At 31.9% G+C, this 25,219-nt stretch overlaps 1 protein-coding gene across 21 annotated transcripts in view; it reads right to left on the bottom strand.

Moving 5' to 3' along the window:
- The window catches only part of KTN1 (kinectin 1), a 185,784-nt gene that overhangs the window by 17,906 nt on the left and 142,659 nt on the right, over nt 1-25,219 (bottom strand). For 7 of the 21 annotated variants that reach the window (XM_007472933.3, XM_056810783.1, XM_056810785.1 and 4 more), the window contains 8 exons: nt 23,650-23,736; nt 19,763-19,849; nt 12,165-12,245; nt 4,530-4,619; nt 4,328-4,420; nt 1,792-1,863; nt 1,467-1,550; nt 1,195-1,278 (listed from right to left, as the gene is read on the bottom strand). In XM_007472933.3, coding sequence (XP_007472995.1) covers nt 1,195-1,278; nt 1,467-1,550; nt 1,792-1,863; nt 4,328-4,420; nt 4,530-4,619; nt 12,165-12,245; nt 19,763-19,849; nt 23,650-23,736 — 678 coding nt within the window. Of the gene's footprint in view, nt 1-1,194; nt 1,279-1,466; nt 1,551-1,791; nt 1,864-4,327; nt 4,421-4,529; nt 4,620-12,164; nt 12,246-16,326; nt 16,431-19,762; nt 19,850-23,649; nt 23,737-25,219 lie in introns of those variants that run through there. The other 14 variants (XM_016424467.2, XM_056810789.1, XM_056810795.1 and 11 more) reach the window with 8 other exon arrangements.

Genomic DNA, 25,219 nt, shown 5'->3' with positions numbered 1-25,219 from the left:
ATGCTTATGTATTCCTGTAGCATGATCTTCCGTGCATTAGGCAACAATTATAAATACATAATCATAATAATACAAAATGTTACTATAGCAATTCAAAATACACAATACAAACTTGAGGTTTTTTTCCTTTTTTTCTTTCGTCTTCAAGTAAGATAGTAGAGAATAGTCTGCTGGTATAACATAGGTTAATGATGATACACTATTCCTAGAAAAGGGCACAAGCACTTCTCATAGCAATAGTAGAAAAGTATGATTGGAAAAGCCATTGCATATGAATGAAGATAGCAAATGTGCTTCTTTGGTATGGCAGCAGTGTTGAACATAAAGTATATAAAGTTTATCCTATATTTAAAGAGATTGGGGTTTTTCATTTTTGTTTTTTTTAAGGAAACCAATAAGTAATGCCTGTTGAAAAATAAAGTAAATGGAATAAAAGGCAGCCTTATCGGCCCCTTGCTACCAAAACAAATACAATCCAAATCATAAAATTTGAAACAATTTAAGAATCAGTCTTAACTTGAACTCAGTATAAGGTCTTCATGGTAAGAAAGGCCCAGAATAACTAAACTGACTTAGTAATAATCTAAGTATCTTTAGCACCAAATAAACCATTTGTATTCTCAATGATACCCTGACAATAGAAAGGAGGTATAGCTAGCTTGGCTTTCTACAACCTTACCTCCCAGATGAGTGTAAATAATTATAAAAAACTATACCAATAAGCTAAGCAGTTATGTTCCTTTCTAAAAGAATAGGGCATACTTCTTACAAACATACAAGGATTTTCTTCCAAGCCAAGATGCCAACAAAAACTCCACATTTATTTCTCAACTAACTAGATACAGAAGACTTAGTTCAAAATCTACAATCCTATGAATATTTTTGCTCTTCAACAATTCTTTATTTGTTTATTTATAACTTCTATATTCAAAAATAATACAGTCTCTGAAAAATTAGGCTTCATGAAATATTTTTTAAAAGTATGGAAAGATTTGGAAGCAAACATGCCATTGTTAGGAGCTAAGAAAAGAAGATAATTTAAAAGACCACCAAAACAAAAAAATGATCATAATTGAGGGGAAAATGCCAAGCTAAAGATGTTAGAAGAAGGAAAAGGTTTGGGTGATTTCTCCACATACCAGAACAAGTATTTTGAGAGCCTACTTCATACCCAGTGGAGAAGAAACATCTTACCAAATTTAGCTCTTCATTCTGTCTTACTGCTTCAGAATATGAATCATCAAGTTTTTTCTGCAATTCAGTCAACAGATCTTTCAGCTGAAATGAAGTTTAGAGTTTAAGATTGATCTCCTTATGATGTTCCATTTTTCTTCTGCTAAATTATTAGGATATCCTTCTAGGCCGAACCTGAGTCATGAACTTCCCAAATCTTATGCTGAAGCATTTTATCACTCTCAGAATATTAATATCAAAAGAGCAAAAAAGCTGAGACAAATTATAGTTACCTCTCTAACTTCTGAAACATAAGTGGATCGTTCTATTTCTGCTTTCTCTAGTTCACTTTCCAAATGTTCTCTCTCTCTTCTCAGCTAGAGATACAGGGAAAAAAGGTTTAAAAATATTTGCTACTTACATATGACCAAAATTAATACTCACAAATATTATTCCTAAATATAACATTACTCTCACAAAAATATCTGATTTAGCCATCATTAACAATTAAAACTCCCCCAAACCTCTTTAAAAAATAAAGTTCTCCTAAAGTCAATAGAATAAGAGATTCCAGAATACTACATAATGACATGAATTATTTTACTTAACTATACGTACAGTTTCTAGTTCCTTATTTTCTCCTCTTAATCGCTCTACTTCCTGTTCCAAAGAACTTAATGAAAAATGTATCTGTAATTTCAAACAACGATCAAAAGTCAAATGTATGTAAATGTTCCAGTCAATCAATAACTGTTCAATTGCTAACAATACACAGCTTAGAACCACTTAAAGATCATAAATTGCTTAAAATAAGTTCTTACAGTTAAACAGCATTAAAATGAAGGTTAAACTAATGTTAGACACTCAGATTTCTTATGTTATTGAATATTGCAATAAAAATACATTAAAAGTGAACATATAAAATTTAAAATTTTAGAGCCATTTCTAAGTAACTGTTGAGTATAAAGATGCAAATTAAAACAACTAAGGTATTGTCTCAAACAAAGCAAAAATAATAAATGCTGGAAGGGATGTGGGAAAATAGATACACCAATGAACTGTTGTTGCATTGGTAATTGGTCCAACCATTCTAGAAAACAATTTAGAACTATGCCCAAAGGAAATACAGCACTACCACTAATAGGACTATATGCCAAAGAGAGCAAAGAAAAGGGGAAAAAAAGACCTATATGTACAAAAGTATTATAGTGGCTCTTTTTGTCATTAATTAGAAATTAAGAGGATACTTATCAATTGGTAAACAATTGAACAGGTTGTATTATATGAATATGACATAATACTTAGGTATTAAGTAATGACAAACAGGATGGTTTCAGGAAAACCTGGGAAGACCTCTGTGAACCGATTCAAAGTAACAGCAATATTACAATGATGACCAACTGTTAAAGACTTATTCTTGTCAATATAATGATCAAAGACAGTTCTGAAGGACTATCATCCACTTTCAAAGAGAAAACTGATGAAATCTGAGTGCAAAATGAAGTACAATTTTAAGATTTTTCTTGCTTTTTTTGGTGGCATGGCTAATATGGAGATGTTTTGCATGATTTCACATGTAAAACAAATATTCTACTGTAAGCCTTCACAGTGGATAGGAGACAGGCTGAAGGAAGCGAGAGAATTTGGAACACAACATTAAAAAAAAATTTTTTTCAAAAATAAAAAGTAGAGGAAAAAAATTATAAATCATTGAGCCTAGAGTACATGTAAGCTCACATCCTATCTTTTGATATTTACAATCTATGTCATCTGGATCAAGCCACTTAATGCCCTTGAACTTCAGTTTCCCTATCGATTAAATCAAGAAGTTAGACTAGATGGAATGAAAGCCCCTTCCGTTCTATATCTATAAATCTATGATCTATATCTATCAATAACTAATATTTGAAGATATACTTTAATATGTTCACTAATAAACTCAAAATGCATTAAAAGAAGAGCATTGTACTTAAAAAAATCACATATTTTGTGAAAGAATGGAACTGGCAGAATAGTCTAAACAAACAGAAGGAGATACCACACAAAATAAGATAATACTACTATACTATAATTATTAAATTCTGTTGGGTAATCAGTCATATTGATTAATAGCTACCACATTCCCCAAAGGTAGAAATCTCCCTTCCACAATGTCAAAAGATTATGGATCACCCAAAATGAGTGGTAAGTAGGGGATGTGCTCTACAGAAGTGAAAGTTATATTGTTATATTGTTACAGTCAAGAGTGGTTGACTGCAGAAATATGGTTTCAAGACAGCGTCTTGAGTTAAATCAAATATAAAGTGGTCGCCATGGGAAAAATTCCCAAATATGAAATACCCAAGTCAACTGGGTTTTATGGAGATTTTAATTAATACAAATTAAGGAATTAATAAAAAGGAGAGAGTAAGAGGAAATAATGAGAAAAGGGCTAGGCCAGCCTAGGCTTTAAGAGAGAGATCAGTCAGTCTTTAATCCACTCACCACAAGACTTTGTCCCAAGCAAGATTCTAGTGTTCAGAGAGACCCACTAGTTTAGTTCCTGAGCTCCACTTCAGCTTTCAAGGCTGAATCTCTTCAGAGTTCTCTCATTGAGAGAGTTCCCTTCTCTCAGCTTCTGACCTCCTTTTAAAAGAAAATTTTCTCCTATGTCACCTCCCCTAAGTTCTCACATCTACCAATCACAGTAGACGTTTTCCAAAGGACAGACCATTCTTAATTCACACCTGAGTAGACTAAACTTTTGAGTAATTCACACCTGAGTAGACTAAAACCTCACACCTCTTTTGTAAAGACTTGTCCCTTACAAGTTTGCAAGTTGCCTGACCTTCATAAGTACTTAGCACCCTCCTAAAAATAGACTTAGCTTAAGGCTTTTGCTTCACTATAAGTATGAGTTAAGTACTTTTTCATTGTTCAGTAAAGAGTTTACAACTTTATCTTCCCCTAAAGTATGCTTAAGTATGGATGGAGAAGAGTTCTCACATTCCTGACTAAGGCCCTTCATTGTTTAAAATGGGGAATGATCTTAACCAAGTATTCTGAAGTAGGATCTGAGAATTCTTAAGATTCACAATATTAATTTACAAAACTTCAAATCATCTAATATTAATCATCTTTTCTAGCACTATGCAATTTTGTTGGCAAATAATACCTGTCTAACAGCTTTCTGTGATTCTTCAACTTTAAATTTCCATTTGTTTTCTTCTTGCTCCACACTTTGCTGTAATCTCTGTAAAATCCCCTCCTGTAAGAAAAAATGTTAGTTTTACAACACATACTGATTAACAAAAAAAATTAAAATAAAATGCTATTATGTCATGAAAACAACAACGTAGATTAAAAATAATTCCTACTGTTTCTGCAAGAACAGACTTGTATGTTTCACATTCGAGTTGTAACATCGTATGCATTTCCTCAGCTTCTTTCAACTTTTGCTGTAGAACCTGCAATAATAAAATAACAAAATACCAACGCTTATTTATTTGCACATGAAAATTTTATGTTTTAAGTTATTTTCCATACGCAACATATAATACAAAACCATTACATGGCATGGTACACTCTTTTGTTTTCTAAAAAATATTACGTAGACTACTCAATTGGTTATGGGTAAAGAGATTTAATAACCCCGAATTTAGTTTTCTGCTTCTAAATTATTTTCTGTTATAAAAAATGTTTTGTTTCTGTTAATAGACAAAATAGCTTTTAAATGAAATGGTTTGACAATTATTTTTTAGAAATCCATAGTATTCTTAAAGATATATTAACACATGCTAACCATTGCCTGTAGTCTTCTCTAGGCAGAATGAAAGTAGTTATAGAATACAGTGCTGCCTCTTTCCTTGTATTAATGGATCTCAGTCTTTATGAGGTGAATTTTACAACTAAAGTAAACTGAGTACTCCTAGAGTAAATAAGCAAGTCAATAAAGACTGATAAATGATCAGTAAAACATGCTCCTAAAATTCTTTGAAGCCAGTCTAATACAAACCATACCAAATGGAACTTCCAGACAATCATCTAGGAAGGCACCCGTAATAAAGACAGAAGTGACAACAGAACCCAGAGATAAAAAATATCTACTGAAATAGTTAACCATGGAAATTTCATCTGTTTCATCTAACATGTTGAAATTGCCATTCTAAGAACACAGGCAAATGTCAATAGCAAAGGATTAAAGTTCATTCTATTTGAGATTAATCCCATCACATCTCTTCAGATATTATTTCCTCCAACCCAGTCAAAAATTAATTTGATATGTAGAAAAGAGATACAAATGTAGGAATTCTCTTGAATGATCCAATAAAAGCCCCTTCCAAATCATTCATCTTAATTCAATATTTGTCCATAGTTTCCCATACATCTCCTATCAATTAATGAATTAGCATTTTTTTAAACCCTTACTTTCTGTATTAGAATCATATCAATTCTAACACAGAAGAAAAGCAAAGGCTAGGCAATCAGGATTAAGTGATTTTCCTAGGATCACACAATTGTTAAAAAAAAAATTGTATATAAGATTTGAGATTGAGTTGAATATAATGGGATGAGCTAAGAATAAACTAATAAACTAGGATAGGAATAGATAAAAAGGAACAATTATCTTCTATAAAAGAGGTATGAATGGAATAACTGTCATAGAGAAGGAGAAGAGGGCTAGAAAGCTGGTAGTACTAGAAAACTATTCTCATCAGATCTGGGTTAAAAAGGGGACAACATTCAATTAGCAAGGCAAAGGTGAGAGAAAAGAGAAGGAATTTTTAGAATCAACTTCATATCAAGAAAAAGACAAGCAAGATGCAGTTAGGTGACTCAGTGGATTGAGAGCCAGGCCTGGGGACTGGAAGGCCTGGGTTCAAATCTGACCTCAGATACTCCCTAGCTATGTGATGTTGGGCACATCACAACCCCAATACTTAGTGCTTAGCACTCTTCTAACCTGGAACCAATATATAATATTGATTCTAAGATTCTATGGGTTAAAAAAAAAATAGTACAGTATTCTAAGGAGGGACTTTTAAAAAGGTGGATAGAATAAGAACTGGGGGAAGGGACAAGGAAGGAACCTTTAGACAGGTGGCCTAATTTTCCCATAAGAACAAAATAAATCTAACCAAAAAATAAATAAGAAAGAAAGTAAATAAATAGAATCTTAAATAAGTTAAATATGGTAGATATCTGAATATTTTCTTCTCAGCAGTACCTGGAACCCCTTTAAAAAAATTATCCATATTAAGGTGCCAAAAACAAATTGTAATTAATGGAGAAAAGGGGAAATATTAAAATAAATCCTTTTTAGACTACAATACAATAAAAATTACATATAATAAAAGACCAGAGAAACAAAAAGTAACAATTAATTAGACTAAATGATTGAAATTTAAAGAATTTTTAAAAATCAGTAATTTCACTAAACAGATTATAATAATGAAGCCTACATATACATATAGATACATATACATACATATATATATGCATGCATACACACCAACATACCAAAACCCTATAGGATATAACAAAAGCAATAATTAGAGGAAAATTTATCTCTCTGTAAGCTTATATTAATGAAATAGAAAAAGAAAAGGCCAATGAATAGGGAATGCAATTTTTAAAATATAGAAAAATAATTTTTTAAAAATCCAACTAAAAACCAAGTTGTTGAAGGTATAATCAATGAAATGGAATGTAAAAAACCTATTGCTTTAATAAATAAATCTAGGAGTTGGTTTTATGGGGGGAAAAAAATCAACAAAATAGATAACCTACTGGTTAATATGATTTTTAAGAAAGGGAGAAAAAAACCAAATCACTAGCATTAAAGATAAGAGGGTGAATATACCACCAAGAAAAAGAAATTAAAACAATTATTAGGAATTATTTTCTTCAATTATATGAAATAAAATTTAACAATTTAAGAGAAATGGGAGAATACCTTCAAAAAAATTAACTACCTAAATTATCAGAGGAAATAAGATATCTAAATAAACCTAATTTTTTAGAAAGAAATTGAACAAACCATAAATCAATTTCCTAAGAAAAAAAGCATAAGGAAACAGATCTTGAGTTCTCAGTCACAGGGGTTGGGGAGAATCTCTTTGTTGGTTCTAGATGCAAGATTCTTGTTGCACTGCCCACACATATTTACAGGTCACTATCCCAGGGCACAGTTTCAGGGTGAGGGTACCACATGTAAGTACACAGGGGAATAAGGGGCTCTAATCACAGTTCCAAGGTGGAAAAGAGTACCTATGGTTATTCACAGACCAGAGCACAGGCCAGGAGAGTATTAAATATATCATGGCTTACATCATACCACCCTAGAAGTACTGAAAACTTAAAGGATTTGTGAATTTTAAAACTATTCCACCCTAATCAGACCATTCTTTAGAAGTGATTCAGCTATTTCCTGATCAGTAACAATGGAGATACTTGGAATAACAGAATCAGGTCTTGGAAACTCTGCATTCTTCCACCCTACTCAGTTTAACAAGACTAGGAAGGTCTGCATCAAACTCCCAATTTAATTATCTGAGAAAATGGCCTTCAACAGGCATGTGCAAAAAAAGGACAGACCTCTGGGCTGTCCTAATTCAAGCTTGAGCCACCATTGGCACATGTGAGACACAGGAAGTGAGGTAGAGAACAGCCTCAGGAGTTCTCGTGACTTCCTGTGGAGAGGGCTAGAGTTCAGTTCGATCCTGAAAATCCAGCTTGTAGGAGCTCCACAGACAGCTTTCCTTCAGATCGGTCACATGAGTGATAAGGGCTGACTCACTTCTCTGCCTTGGTTCTCCAGGCTCTCCTTAAACTCCCACTTTGGCTCAGCCTGAGCTAAGTTAAAAGTCCTTTCCTTCTCTCCCTCTAATATTTTTTCCTCGTATTGTAATTAAATCACCATAAAATTTCCAGCTGAGTTTGGGTGTTTTATTAGGATTAAAAAAAAATAAATTCCTTGGCGACCAAATATAATTATTACATTCAGTCTCAACCATAATTTGAACCCTTACAGATTCCTAGAGCTAGCCCTGAAAGTGACTGAACAAAGAAACAAAAACTTGGGATAATACTCTCTTCATCACAATTACAGAGTCCAATTTTTCCAAGTTAAAGGAAAAAAAAAGAGTTGGAAAACAAGCAAACAATGAAAAAAACCCCTTGACATAAACATTTTTGTTAGTGACAGGGAATACCAAAACACAAACTCAGAAGAAGCCAACAAAGCCAATACTGCTGTATCCAAAGCCATTAAAAAAAAAAATTTGATCACAGGCCTAAAAAGAATTCATGGCTTTCAAAAAGGATTTTAAAAGTAAAAAAAAGAAAAAGAAAAAGAAATAAAAGAAATGAGAGATACAGGGGAAAATCACAAAAAGAGTGAACAGCTTGATACAGGAGGCACAAAGAAATACTGAAAAAATTAATATCTCAAAAAAAAGAATAGCCTAATTGGTAAAAGAAGCATACAAATCAAGTAAAGAAAAGAACTCTTTAAAAAGAAGAACTAGGGGGGATGGAGGGGGAAGAATCACGGTGGCCCCAGGCCTAGAGACAGGAGGTCCCAGGTTCAAATCTGGCCTCAGACACTTCCCAGCTGTGTGACCCTGGGCAAGTCACTTGACCCCCCATTGCCTAGCCCTTACCGCTCTTCTTCAAGACAGAAGGGCCCCTAAAAAAAAATAAACAAATAAATGAATGAATGAATGAATAAGCAAATGAATGAATAAATGAATAGATAAATAAAATAAAACAAATTTTTATAAAAAGTAGAACTGACCAAATGGAAAAAGAGGGAGAAGAGCTCACTCAAGAAAATCATGCCATAAAATTAGAATTGGGCAAGCAGGAACTAATGACTACAGGAGACATTGTAGTTCACCCTCTTTTAGTTCACCTTGAAGCTTCAACAGATACAATACAAATACAAAGATATAATAGGAGAGACAAAAGGGGACTCAAGATAGGTACTTAAGACAAGACAAAAGGGGACTCAAGATAGGTACTTAAGATTTGATCATGGGTACTTCAGGGTCTTAGACCATTTGTCTTGAACTCCTGGCCCAGGCAATTCCCAGACAAACTCACTTAAAGCTCTAAGGATAAGGGTGGGGGGCTGGGGGGGGGGGGGGGACACCAGCTTTACCTTGAGATTTTAATAATTGATAACTTGAGAATAACACACTAATTTCTCAATCCACACATCAAGAACTAATCAAAGTCAAAAGAATGAGAAAAAAAATGTGAACTATCTAACTGGAAAAACAACTGAACTGGAAAACAACTTCAGTAGAGATAATCTAAGAATTATTGGACTACCTGTTAGCCATGATCAAAAAGGAATTAAGACATCATATTTCCAGAAATTATCAAGGAAAATGTGATATTCTAAAACCAAAATGTAAAATAAAAATTGAAAGAATCCATGGCTCACCCCCTCAAAAGAGATCCCAAAAGGATAACTCCCAGGTCAAGAAGAAAATATTGCAAGCAGATGAAAAGAAACAAATTCAAATATCATGGAGCCACATCAGAATTACACAAGATTTAGCCACTTCCACGTTAAATATTTGGAGAGCCTAAAATATGATATTCCAGAGGGCAAAAGAACCACTCAGCAAAATTAATCAGAGGGGAAAAGTGGGTATTCAATGAAATAAGAGGACTTTCAAACAATCCTGATGAAAAGATCAAAGTTGAATAGAAAATCTGACTCTCAAATATAAGATTCAAGAGAAGTAGAAAAAGGTAAACAGGAAGAAAAATCAAAAGACATTTATTAAGGTTAAATTGTTTACATACTTACATGGTAAAATAATTCTTATAACACCTAAGAAATTTATCATTACAGCAATTAGAAGCAGCGTACATGAACAGAGGGTAAGGTTGTTACTTGAATATGATGGTATATAGAAAAAAAAAACACCTTAAATTATGGCATGAGAAAGAGAAAGACATTGGGAGAAAGGAAGAATAAAAGATGGTAGATTATCTCACACAAAAAAGGCATAAAAAAGCTTTTACAGTGGAGAGAGGGGAGCATATCAGAATTGGCTTAATGAGGGGGAAACATACTATCAATTGGGTATAGAGAAAACTATCTTACCTTATAGGAAAGTAGGAAAGGGGAACAAGAGAAGGGGGTGGGGCTGATAGAAAAGAGGGCAAACAGGAAATTGGTGGTCAGAAACTAAATAGGGGTACATAGGATGGAGTCAGTCAGCATAATGGTACAAAACATCTTTAAAACATGATAAAATTTACAATACAATAAATTAATATACTGATTTAGTGCCATGTCAAAATGCCAAAAAGATTTCTTTAAAGAACTAGAAAAAATAACATAAATTTATCTAAAGGAATAAAAGATCAATCATTTCAAAGAAAATTATGATATAAAATAGTTAAAAAGAGAACCCTATCAGTACCAGATCTCAAATCATACTACTAGAACATAATAATCAAAACAACTTAATAAGGCTAAAATATAGAAAAGTTGATCAGTGTAAAAGATTAGATACAGGACCCCAAAATAACTGAACATAATAACATAGTATTCAATAATTGAATCTCTTCCAACCATCACCTTATACATAATAAGCCTCAAAAGAATATGTAACCTAGATATAAATAGCCGTATTATAAACAAATTAGCAACAAAAAAGAAGCTACCTTCTTATAGAAAATTTCTTGACCCAAAAAGAAGGGGGGAGGAGGGGGAGAAGGACCTGTACCAAAATTCTCTGATAATGGTCTCATACCCAAGATATAAAGGGTATTAAAGGCTATTAATAAAAATATATAAGAAGAAAGGCCATGTCGCATAGTTAAATTATTATATAATTATGTAAATTATCAAAGGAAGAATACAAACAATGAAAAATTGCTCCAAATCACTAAGTAAAGAAAATGCATGTTCAAACAACTCTCAGGTTCTGCCTAATATCCATTAAGTCTGGCAAATATAAGCAAAAAAGGAAAATGACCACTATGAAAGGGCTAGGAAAGCTTGAAACTGTAAATTGGTCTAGCCATTCCAAATTATGTTCAGTCACTAAACTGCATATATGCCTTTTTGACCAGTAACACTTCAGATTATACCTCAGAGATAACTGAAGATCAAGAGGGTCCATATGTATAAAAATACTTACAACAAAATTCTTTGTTACAGTAAAGCTCATTATTTGAGGATTAGCGAACAAATCATAATGAATGTAATAGAACATTATTGTGCCAAAAGGAATGAAAAAGGAATTTCAGATAAAACTTAGGAAGACATATTCAAACTGAAACAGAAGGAAATGAGCAGATCTGGTTTAAAATTTTATACTATAACATTAAAAAGAAAAACTTTGAAAGGCTTAAAAGCTCTGAACAATGAAATGATCAAACATGACCCCAGAAGACTAGGGATGAAGAAGTTATTTATATATCTCACTTCTACTATTGCAATAGCCTCAACCAATGAGTTTCACCAATTTTAGTATCTACCTTTTCTTCTGTCAGATTAATATTCATTAAACACAGGCCTGGTTGTATTCCCTTGCTCAAAAAACTTCCATAGCTTCCCACTGCATATAGGAAAAAAATGACATTTAATGCCTGCTACAATCTTGCTCCACTCTGTTTCCAAAAACAGAACAATACTTCCCTTTATTTATTCTACATTCTAGACAAACAAGCTTACAAGATTATCTCTTGAGTTCAACATTCCATCATCTGTTCTTTTACACAGGTTGTCCCCAATGCCTGGAAAGAATGTTCACTTCTTCATTTTTCTTTACTAGAACAAGTATAATTCGTTCAAAAACAATGGTCAAATGCCATGTATAAGAATGCTTCCTAATACCTTTCTCCCTCTAAAATGTAAGCTTCTTGAGGACAGAGATATTGTTGTCTTGTATGTCTAGAAACTAATAGTACTTGCTTACAGCATAAACTCAATGCATTTTTTAATTTGAATATTTTCTTTAAAATTATTGAATCAAACTAACCTTAATATCTTCTGAAATATAAGTTTCAATTGCATATTCTTTTGCCTTCTTTTCAAATTTCTGCAACCATTCACTAAAATTCTGAAGGAGAAACGGAGTGAAAAGAAATCAGTCTCTCAAACGTTAAAAAGGTAACATTTTAAAAACAATATAATTCAAATTTTTAAGAAGCTTAATGGAGAAGCACTACCACTTCCAAAGAAAACTTTAGAGATAAGTATTGTATGTAGTGCAGTCTTGCAAATAAAATCTAAAAATTTACCCATTTTCCCCGAAAGGACAAAGACAAAGTAAACTGGGTCTTATTTATTCTCCACTTACAGACAAGGATCTCTTTGCAAACAAGACCCACTCCAATTAAGTCACTGTGTAAACACAGACTGGTGCTTTCATGAAGTTCTTTGTTAAGATTGACAAGAAAGAAAACAATGAATTGCAATATAAAATACATTGTTTAGCATGTACAGACCATAATTCTAAATCAACAAGAAAAAAACTTATGAATTACAATTCTTTCTCTTTAATTTTAAAATCTTACAATGTTGTTCATAATATTTGATACCTCAGAACAACATAGCTTTTCTTCAAAGAATTTGGATTCTAAAATAGTCTCTGGTTCACACTATTGAATACTGAAGCAAAATTTTTAAATTAAATATTTAAAATACTGCAGGAAAGATGGCTTAACATCAGGAAAACTATTAACATAATTGTTAGAACACATTAAAAACAAATATGATTAAATCAATGGATACAGAAAAATTCTTTGCGAAGTATAATGTTCGCTTACATTTTAAAATTTTTACAAAACAGAGGTAAACAAAGGCCTCATACCAAAAGATTGAATATTATGGTACAGAAAAATACTAAAAATACTTCTGATAAAAATTAAAATTAAAACAAGTATGGCCTCTTTCTCCATTTTTCAGTTTTATGCTTTTAGAAATTCTCATAGTGATGAAAAAATAAATGCATAAACATAGGCAAAGAGGAGATAAAACATTCCAATTTGCTCGCAACCGGATGGCTTACTTAGAAAATCCCAGAGAACCAACCAAAAAAAGAAAAACCAACCTAAATGAAACAATGGCAAAGTAAAGTAACAGAATACAGAACAAATACACAAAAATTAGCATTTTGAACTACAAAATACATAAAACTTTCAAGTCAATAAGCCAAGATATGAGCAACAATTATATAATTATAAAACATTCTTTAAAGAAACAAAAAATGGCAAGTAAATGGAAAGATTCATTGTTAACAACTTTGTCATGACAACATGAAGAAAAAAAACACAGGAAACTTAACTAACTGATTTAAGGCCATGGCAACCCAAACTACAAAGTGAATATTTTTAGAGGATCAGACAAAATAATGACATTTCATTTGGAGAAACTAAAGTTCTAGAACTTCAAGAAGGAATTTTTTTTTAAGTACAACTAACTGAGAAACAACCCTTCCAAACTGCAAATTCAGTTATAAAGTAGTCATCATCAAAACTATTTGATATTGTCTAAAAGTTAAAAAGCATAGCAGTGGAAGAGAGTAGATAAACTGTATAAAGAAGGACCTGAAACAAATGCACTCAAAAACCTAGTATTTTATAAACATGATAAATTATTGAAAGGCAAGAACTTCCTGAAAAAAACTGCTGGGAAAACAAGAAAACAATGACAGAAATAAGATAAGCTCAAAATGGATATTATCCTACATATATTTAAGGTCACAACACAAAAACATTAAAAGAGAATGAAATCAGATACCTTTCTATTATTTAGGGACAGACTTCTTAACCAGAGTAAGTATAGAAGCAATCACAAAAAGATAAAACAGATCATTTTAATTATGTGAAACAGAAGCTTTTTTCAAGAACAAAATCTATGCCATTAAGGATAAACAGGGGAAGACGTCAACTGGGGGAAAAGTATCTAACATTATTCAAGATATAAGAATCATAGATCTGCACAGGAAAAGCCCATTGAGACCATCTTAGTCCAACCCTCTAGAGAATTTAAAAGTGGAAGACTTAGATAAAAACCTAGGTCCTCCAACTCAAAAATCCCGCTGCAATGGAGAATAAAATATGACCAAAACAGTTTACAGCAGTGGTTCCCAAACTTTTTGAGGGCCCCTTTTTAAATGTCAAAAACTATTTAGTATTCTCATGTGATTTAGTAGTTGACAAATATTTTATTATTGATAAAAGTCAAAAGTATATCTACATTCCCGGGCTGTTCTCTATTCCTAGAATATTTTATCATATAATTTCCATCTATTGACGTCCCTCATTTAAGTCACAACTAAAATCGTATCTTGTACAGGAAGCCTTTCTTAAGCCTTCTTAATTCTAGTGTTTTCTCTCTTTAAATCATTTCCTGTTTAACCCATATGTAGTCTTTAAGTATTTATTTAATTGTTGTCTCCCTTATTAAATTGTGAACTCCTTGGAGGCACAGATTATATTTTGATTCTTTTTGTATCCTCAGCGCTTAGGCCAGTGCTTGGCACAAAGTAAGTGCTTAGTAAGTGTTTCTTGTTGACTACTAATACATAGGTTCACGTATACCTTGAAGTTACCTATTTTTAATCTTCATCCCACCCATCCACACCTGGATTCCCAACACATTCTTCAATGGATACATATTATAATCAAAGGATGTGAATAAAGAGTTCTCAAAAAAACAACTGCAAACATTAATAACCATATGAAAAATTATTACATATCCAAATAATCAAAATAACTAGGTAGTTTCACCTCACACAGGAAGCATGACAAAAAATAGAGTCAAATGATGAAAAGTAATAGGAAAATAGGCACACTGTTTGATGAAACTATGAATTGGTCCAAAGTTTCTAAAAAACAATTTGAAAATAATTCTTTAAAAGTGTGGAAAATGTTCACATTGCTTGGCCTATTGGTTTCACTGAGAAGCATATACCTCCTCCAAAGATGCCAAAGACAAAAAGAAACATCCCATATAGGCCAAAATTATTATGGCAGTATTTTTCTGGTAACAAAGAACTAAAAACAAAATAGATATTCACTGACTAGAGAAAGGTTCAACAAATTGTAATATATGAACATAATGGAATATTGTGCAATAAGAAACTACAACAATAAAGTCAGTAAAGCATGGGAAGACAAACAAAATGAAACAAAATTAAATAAAATGAACCTAGATAGTATTGTAACTAAGAATGTAAATGGAAAGAATAAAAAAAAAAGCAAAACTGAAGGTTGTTGTCTACATAATGACATAACGACCAAGCTTGGCACTGAAGATGAATGAAGTAGTACAAAAATGTATCTTTTTCTTCCCTCAGTTATAGGACTGGGGTAGGGAGAAACAGTAGACATATAATGTGTATGTTATCAAACAATGTTTAATAGTTTTACTAAGTTTCCCTTCTTTCTTATAATGAATGGTTTGATAGGCTGGGTAAGGAATGGAGAATTAAGGCAATTTTTAAATAAAAGAGAATACCAATGAAAAATTAGCTAATTTGAGTATTTCATTTGAAAGATAAGGAGAAAGGTGATGGAATGTTTAAGTGACTTGTCTATGAGCACACAGCTATTAAATACCAATGCCAGAATTTAAATGGGAGGTTTTCCTAACACCAACTCCACTACTGACTCTAAATGTACTGATTTATTCAACTTACAAAAACAAAAAATGATTCAAAGTACCAATTTCAAATTCAATGTTTCTTAAAAATATCTTACTTTTATAGAAACTTTCTTACTTTTTTTTCATATGGTTATTCAGTTGGATTAATACCTACAAAAAATTCTTATTTATATCCTTTAATTCTTTATAAAATGGGGAAATGCTGTTGTTTTTAAGGACCTTAATTAATTGGTTATATATCTTAAAAATGGGATCTTTTTGGTACAAAGATTTCCCCCAATTTACTACTTCTATTTTAAGCTGCATTAGCTTAGTTTGTACAAAAAGTTTCCTTTTATATAATCAAAATTGTCTGCTTTACCTCCTGTAAACATCTCTCTCTTGCTTGGTCATGAACTCTTACCCTATCTAAAGATCTATTTGGTAATTTCTTCCTTTCTCCTCCAATTTATTTATGATGTCACCCTTGTTTAAAACATGTACCCTTTTGGAGTTTATCTAGGTATATGATATGAGATGTTGGTCTATACCTAGTTTCTGCCAGACTGCTTTCCAGTTTTCTCAACAGTTTTTGTCGAATAGTGAGTTCGTGCCCCAATAGCAGTTAGCTGGTGCAGTGGATAGAGCACTGGGCCTGGAATCAGAAAGACCTGAGTTCAAATCCAGCCTCAGACACTTAATAGCTATCTGCCTCAGTTTCCTCAATGTAAAACGAGGATAATAATATTACCTACCTTTCAAGTTGTTATGAGGATCAAATAAGAAGATATTTGTGAAATACTTATATTTATTATTGAACGCCTGGCATTTAATAGGCACTTAATAAATACTTCTTCCCCTATTACCCTATCCCTTGTAAATAAATAAGTACTGAGTCAAACTCTTAATACATGCCAAGTAATGTGCTAAACTTGGGTGCCTGGGAGACTGGTGGTGCCCTTGACAGTAATAGAAACACTCGGAAGAGGGGAGGGTTTAGGAGCAAAGAAAATGAGTTCTGATTTGGCCATGCTAAGTTTGAATTACTTGCAGAACATCTAGTTGGAGAGATCCAAAAGGAAATTATTAACACTAGTCCACTGATGGGAAGTTTGTGCTATATAAGGAAAATAATCAGCATAGAAATGATAATTGAATTCATGGGAAGATGATGAGATGATGAAATTAAACGAGAGTCCAAGAAAGAAGCTTGGCAGTACTCATGATTAGTGGGCATAACCTGTATGAAGATCCAACAAAAGACCTCCAAAGAGTAATAAGACAGATAAGGAAGAGAATCAAGAAATAAAAGGGTCATAAAAATCTAAAGAGAAGAAAGTATTCCAAGAGAGGAGGGTAATCAACAATGTCAAAGGCTACTACTGCAAAGAGTTCAGAAGGATGAAAATTGAGAAAAGGCTGGTAGATTTGCCTTTAAAAATATGAACACATAAATGGGCTCTTTCTTGTATTATGGATGAAACCAAAATGCCAAAATCCACTTATTCTTTAAAAATAAGTGATCAAAATAACTTAGCTATAACTCATTGTGAGATTTCCTTATTTCACTGCTAGGTCCATAATGTTAAAATATTAAGTAAAATACTGCAGAGCTTTCCATAGATTTACCAGGTGAACCTAATGTTAAAATATTAAGTAAAATACTGCAGAGCTTTCCATAGATTTACCAGGTGAACCAGATGTTTTTCGTTCAGTTCAACCAAACTGGCATTTGCTTAGATAATTCTAGAGGCAAAATATAAGTGCTTAGCTTTTTTGAAAAATGAAAAATCACAATATGTACTTCTTGTTTTCCATTACTTTAATTGGTACCATAAGTAAATAGCTAACTCTGAAAGCATTCACAGTTAACTTGAGTTGTTACATTCATGTAAAAGATTTATCAGTTTAAACAATAAATTGCTTTTAACTATTAAGCTAATCTAACCTGCAGGAAATTATGTTTTAATGGTACCTGACATTCTATCAAATACTTATAATTGAGATTTGTGAACAAATATAATTTTTTGTAATTCCCCCTTAAAAGTTACACTCAACAAAGCATTATTAAGTACTTTACTCCAAAGCATGATAATTGATATTAAGGGAGGCAAAAGTGGATTTCTAGTGCTATACAAGGGAAGGTTTCTTCCTAACCATATTCTTGCTCCAAGTATTCATATCATACGCATCCCTCCCTTCAGTGTATCGATCTCATTTTTTCACACTTTTTATTGTGGTATCAGGAACTCCTGTTCTATTCTTATACGGTCATTTGAATTAGGTCTATGCCTTCACTGAGAGGTTGCTTTCCATGTATTTTATTTTTATACATTTGCATACTTGCTATTTTCTCCCAAAAGAATCAGTTCCTTAAAAAGTCACATTTTAATTTGGTATCCATAATATCACTTGAAGCAGTCTGACTTCCTTATTTATTTAAATTATTACTGTGTGTCACTTAGATTCACAAACTCAGATATCCTTCCTTCTCCTTCAACTTCTATTCTATATACAATCTACTATCAATTTTTGTAATTTTCTACCTCTGTATCATCTCACAATGCATTCTTTTTGCTCTACTCATGTAGCCACTCCACCATCCTAGCTGAAGTTACCATTGCTACTAATATGTACTACTGCAGAGCTTTATGGAGATACTAACATTTTCTTAATGAACACAAATGATAATATCACTTTCTTGTTCATAAAACCTTTTAAAGTTGCACATTGCCTCTAAGATGAACTAAAGACTCTTCAGCCTAGGCTCAATAATTTGCTTTCTATCAATCTTTTTAGACTGTATATATTACTCCTCTTCAAACACTAGGTTCCAGGCAAATTGGATAACTCAACATTCTATCTATTGCTTCTATGTAGCTGGGAAGGCCATCTCTCATGTTTGAAATGTACTCCCTACAGACATTTCCCTACCTCTTGATATGTAGCTTCATTCAAGGCTTAGCTTCAGTACTACCTTTAGTCTTTTCTGATCATAATTAGTCAATATTCTTTCCTTCTTTAATCCTGTTTGTATTTATCTGTCTGTCTACACAGTATAATTCTTCCAACAAAATGTAAACTCCTTTGGGGCAAGGAATGTGTGTTTTTGTCTTAGCAGACCCAATTTCAGCATATAATCAACAAAAATTTATTATGTGCCCATTAATTTGAATTAGGCATTGGGAAGCTAATTAAAGTTTTTAGGAAGTGGAGTGATGTGAACAGTGAATATATATGAATAATCTGGTAGCCATATGAAGGATGAAATAGAAAAAAAGAGTCAGGAAAACTAGAAACAAATTCAAAGCAGAGTACTAAAGGTCTCATTTAGAATGGTAGTTGTAGGAATGGAAGGAAGAATCAGATGCAAAAGACACTGCCTAAGTGTGATACATAACTCTAAGGTTTCAAACATCTCACAATAAAGGACATATGCATAATTTTTCAAAATTTGGAAGGTGTTATTTTTTCTTATTGGTGCCTCGCAACTATCTTGTAAAGAAGATTTATTATTAAGCAAGGAAACGGGATAAAACAGTCCAACATATTTTATTAAAGAATAGAGATCAATTGACTGAGCAATAAGTGTTGCTTAATAACCATTGCATTTAAAAGGATTCCATAGGAATCCAAAGGATTCCAAAAAGGCCTATTTCTTTTCGTACAATGTCTACAGCAACTTAACACTCTTATTACAGATGAAGCATGAAGTTTTGTGATAGTTCTAAAGATATATAGTTTTATCTATATGTAGATAAAAGTGTAAGTTTTATAGCAGAAAGTTTTGTGACTAGTAAATAAGCTTTAAAATAAATTTTGGTTTCTATTTGAAATCTACTATTCAAACTACATTTAAGATCTCTAATATTAAGGATTATAGAATAAATACTCTTACTTTCAAAATCAAGGGTATCATGCAACTATTAGCATCTGAATTATTCTGAAAAAAATCATAGAAATGTGAAATAAAATATATGGACTTACTAAGTTGGAAGGAATAGATACTCCAGGAAACAATTTTTTCAGAATTTCTTTAGCCTCCGTCTCAACAGCTTCCAACTGATGTCTTTCCTAAAGTATACACACACATACACACACACATTGGTACAACATGACATTATACAGATATAAGCTTTTTTAACCCTAAAAAAGTAGTCTAATTTTACATTTCTTTTTCATATATTACTAATAAATAATGTCATTGCAAGGTATCAAATTAATTTCAACTTGGTTTAAAAAAAACTCCAAATATGTAAGGTCTCCAAAGTATCAAAGCAAGATATTGCATCATGTAAATCAAGAATAATACCCTGTTATACAAACATTTTCAATGGTAGTAATAAAGTAATCCTAAGAATAACACCAACTAATAACACATAATAGAATTAAACTCAGCACTTAAAACTTTGCTAAACTCTGGTGTGAAAAGTGCTGATGCTCACCAATTGCTTAGATTTTTATTTGGGCAGTGTACAAGCAGATGCATTAGCAAACATCATTGTGAACATAGTCACACAACTGGTGGACATCTGATTTTGAACGGATGTATAGTGGTATAAATTCATATTTTAGGTGCATAATTCATAAATAGCTTCAACAGAAGTTTAAACTACATAAATTGAGAAGAAATCAAGAAATTTGAACACTATAATTTGAAAAGTGCCATATCTTTTATTAAGGAGGGGGAGACAGTTGGAGAAGATTCACAAAGGAAATTTATTTTATCATGCTATGTAAATGATAAAGCTACAACTATTTTAGCATTTGGACAGCTATAAATTTTAAAAAACATAACAATGGAGGTTTTAGCATATCCTTAAATTTATTTATAATTAATAAATTTTGCTTTGTTTACTTTGCAAATGCTGGTTTGTCAAAATTAGGTTGTTTTAATCATTGTCTTATTTGTTTAGTTCAATACAAAGACAATATGTATCTAATAGTAAAAAGTTAGCTCCAATAAGACAGATGAAAATTTGTGAAAAAGCACATTTGAACCAGGCCAAGAAAACAACCTTCTTTTTTTTTTCACGATAAAATTTGTCAAATTCTGTAGAATTCATTGAATCATTTCTAGTTGTATATATTACAAGAGAATTTTACTAGAAAGGGAAAAATTCAAAAACAGTTTTTTAATCCACTTTCAGAAAGGTTAACCCAAAGTCTTCACAAATGAATTTCACTCTAGGTGGACCAAATACATTTTTAAAAATCAAAACAGCCATGTTAGAAACTTTTATAGAACTTTTTACAATATGTTCCATTCCTTAATGTTAGGCAGGATGGTAAGTTTCTGTGATACATTTTTAGTTATTTGATTCAGAGCAATTCACATACTATTTTTCAAGAAGAACACATCTACTAAAAGTGAGGTGCGTCTTTATAGAAAAACCATGAACTGCTTTTTATAGAGAAAACCAAAAAGGACAAAATAATAAGCACTATCATTCCTAACTATGGAAATGATGAAACAATTTTAAATTGTTGAGTTACATCTAAAGTTAAGAAAAGAATGTCCTAATAATTATAAATTATAAAAACTAATAATTATGAAAGTAAGAATTCTATTTCTACTTATTAGTGATGCTAAGAGAAAAAGTTCCTAGGAATGATATATTTAGAATTAGAAATTGCTTTATTAGTCATCTCATCACATATGAAGAAAAGAGGCCCAGAGAAGGTGAGTACCTTGTCCAAGGTATATTATTATTATATTTAAAAAATATAATAATAATATATATTAGTAATAAGCAAATGAACTGAAATTCAAACCCAAGCTATCTGACTGCAGATAATGAACTCTTTTTCATTGTACCATAGCAAATTCTTCTGATTATTATACTAGCAGTTTTGAGTACACATCAATATTGACCAATAGCATTTCTAATTAGAGAATTAATCTGAAATAATAATAAGATGTCTGACTTGTTATTTGTCTGAATATAACAAATGCCAATAGTGTTTCATATTGAATAAAATTGGTCACTGAAAATAAAACATAAATAATAAATACATTGCCATATTAAATTACCTTGGAAAAACATCATTCATTTTTCCATTCTATTTAAGACAACCCCTTCCAGATGAAGTTCTTATAATGCCTTAATAGTAGTATTAAATGAATAAATTATATATTTTCAGAGCAGAGGATTTTTTTTCCATTTTAAACAATTTATTGCATTAAGTTAATATCACTTTAATCCATGGGGTATGTAAATAATTAACTATTTGAGTAAAAGAGAAAGGGTAGTAAATAAGATCCCAATAAAGTCCCATCATACTCCACCATTCTAGACATCTATGGGGGGGAAAGGAAAAAAACTTTACGACTTAATGTAAATGGTAAGCAATATATTCTGGTGGAGACCAAGTTTGTAGGGTTGGCTTTTTCACTGCTGAGGGAAATTCCCAGTGAGAAAACTCCCTTATAACTACTTTGTAACGTAAAGTCTGGAAGAGACTTTTGTTTAGTGACACAGAACAAAAATATATTGGAAGTTAAACTCAAACACAGGTCTACCTGAGTTCAAGACCAGCACTCTATAAAGCTATATGGATCTACCCTGATGTAATCAGAACTAAAAGTATAGTTTAAATCAAGACAAAAATGATTTAGGGAACCAAATTTGCTTGCAAGATTCACTGCCTGGAAGCACTAGCTCACTGGACTGTTAAGAGTACACTAAAAAGATTAGAAATATTAAATAATGAACAAATGTAGCATGATATATAAAGTACAATGAGCTGAGAGTTAAAAGACCTCAGTTTGAAATTGCAATTCATCCAGTGACTAGTCATATAATTAAGATAGATCACAACCTATGAGCCTCAATTTCCTCATCTGTAAAATGAAAATATTATTACTTCTAATATTTGATATCTGTATGTATGTTATAAATATATGAAAATATAAAAATGTGAGCTATTACCTGTCCTGATCTATCACACAAATGTTACCATTTCCCTAAAACTAAGTAGCCTATATAAAAATACAGTCATTATTCAAAGGGATTAGATGAGAGGGTAGCAAAAAGAGAAGAGGGAGAAAAAAGAGTTATAGAAGTCAGAGTGTAAATAAGGAGATCAGCAATTTATTACTATTACTAAAAACAAAGCAAAAATAGTTGTTCAACACTGTCAATAATCCTATGCACAACAAATTATATGTTTCTGGCACTTACCATCCACAGTAGTATTGGGTACTGTTGTCCTTTATCAAATGTTTACAGTTTGCATTTAAAACTTTATTGATTAGCTATTTCTCGCAAGAAACTGCACATGATTAAATATAACTCTTCCCTAATCAACTAATAATAAAGGTGAATTTGTACACACTAAAATCAATTACAGGGTCATAATTTTTTTAGGAAATCTGAGTATTGTTCTATGTTCAAGAACTGTACCCGGATAATCAAGGAGGAAGAATCTAAACATTCATTTCTGCCAAATAATTTGGAATTCCAATATTCTGATTTAAATATTTGTTAATAATGACTATAAAAAGCCTATTTAGAAGCCAAACACACATAATCTCCTAGGCCAACAGACCAAACTCATCAGACAAATCACATAGCCACTAACATATTAAAAATTAGTTCGCTGTCCTCAGATTCTTCAGACAAGAGTACATTATCACCAAAGTTTAAACAATTAGGTGAACAAATAAATCAGCATGCCTAGAAATTAAAGAAAAAAGCTTAACAAATAGACAGAGAGAAGCAGGTGAATGTATAGGGATGTAGATCAAGAATAAATTTTGTACTGAAATTGCAGTAAAAGTTAAATGCACTAATTTGATTTTTTTTTTGGGTAAAGACAGGCTGCAGATTGTTTCTGTTCAACCCATTGTTTCTAGGAGTTAGCATTACAACCTTGGCAGTCTTGTTCACTTTGTCCTGCAGCATTTTTTCAGTTGATGCCAATGCTTCCATTGCTTTCCAGTTTTTCTCCCGAAGGTCCTAATTATTTTTAGAAAGAATTATTTCAGTTCACCCAATATTAAAAGTGATTTTTTGTCTTTAATTTTGTCAGCATTTTGCATTACATTCAGTAATTTGCATTTAATTGCTGGTTACTGCAAAATTATTTCATTGAGAGAAATATAGCAATTAAAAAAAACATAAATGTGATGCTCAAGCATTAAAATGGAAAAGAGAAAAATGACAGGCTTCCCATGTGTTTTGAATATAGATACAGTGGCTTCAAGAGTATTACTATCTTACTGAAGTACTTTGACTTTACTTGTGAGACAGAAAAAGAAAGCATTAAAAAGTAAAGTGCACAAAACAGAATTGCAAACAGAATTTTAAGCATGATGAACTGCAAAGAATTAATAAACAGAGTAAGATACACCAGTATATCAAAAGTTTATATGGTTGGCAGTTACCAAAAGCAAAGTGCAGGATCAGTAACAAAAACTATATATTATTTCCAACAACTCATTTTCCTAGATTTTTCCCTAGACTTAAAACGGCATTCCAACTCTTCTGAGAAAGAGACACAGTAACTTATGTAATTCCTGTATCTTTCTTGGCGTGGTCAATCAAATGTGTAATCCACAGAACATGAACTGTCTAAACTAGCTGTCTGAGAACAAGTTTACATACCACAAGAAAATTTCTTCTTTTGGGTGAACAGATACACAGGTGGTTAGAAATCTTGATTTCTCAGGGTTCAATTTAACAGCATCAAAGTTAACAAATATAAAGAAATAAATATCTGAGAGCTGAATTTTCAGTTGTTATTTTTGTACTTGTAAAGGTTGTAAATTCAAACAGTGAACTAAATATATTCTCACTTCCCAGAATCCATTAAGAATTAAAACCAAATTAAACAAAATATCAAAGCACAGTATACTGATAAGCCCACCTGAAGGTAGTGAGGATATATATGCTTTCCTAGTAGAAATTGTTAAAAATATGAACAAAAGACATTATGTAGTCTTAATTCCAAGAGAACATATTACTTCAAGAATATAACCAACATTTTACACACTTAGTTTGCACTGGAATACAAACATACCACTGGCTATAGCAATCACCTTAAGTTTTTGGGATGTTTTCCCCCTAGTTTACTGCCAGCAATTATTCTTATACAAGAAAAAACTCTTTGGCTTCTAGTTAAAGAGTTCTTCAGATTAGGTGGACTGAGTAGTCATGAAATCTGCATTGCTTAGTGTTTGTTTAGTCCACTGTTTGGTATCAAAAATACTTAAATATTAGGCTACATAATCCAAAAGGTTATCACCTCCCCCACTCTCCAGCCACATATAAGTCTAAAAACAATTCCCAATACCTACAATATAACATGATTACCAAACTTTAATCCTGTGCCTGGGCCTTGCACTTATCTCATTTTAAAAATGTGATTTCTAATTATAAAACAGCTATTACAATTTATTTTGTTTCAAAAAGCCGGGCTGCACCAACTGGGGAGGATTCC

The sequence above is a fragment of the Monodelphis domestica genome, chromosome 1 (assembly GCF_027887165.1).
Source record: "Monodelphis domestica isolate mMonDom1 chromosome 1, mMonDom1.pri, whole genome shotgun sequence".
NCBI lineage: Eukaryota > Metazoa > Chordata > Mammalia > Didelphimorphia > Didelphidae > Monodelphis > Monodelphis domestica.
Note: the sequence above shows the minus strand (reverse complement) of the source record. Positions and strands in the feature narration are given on the sequence as shown.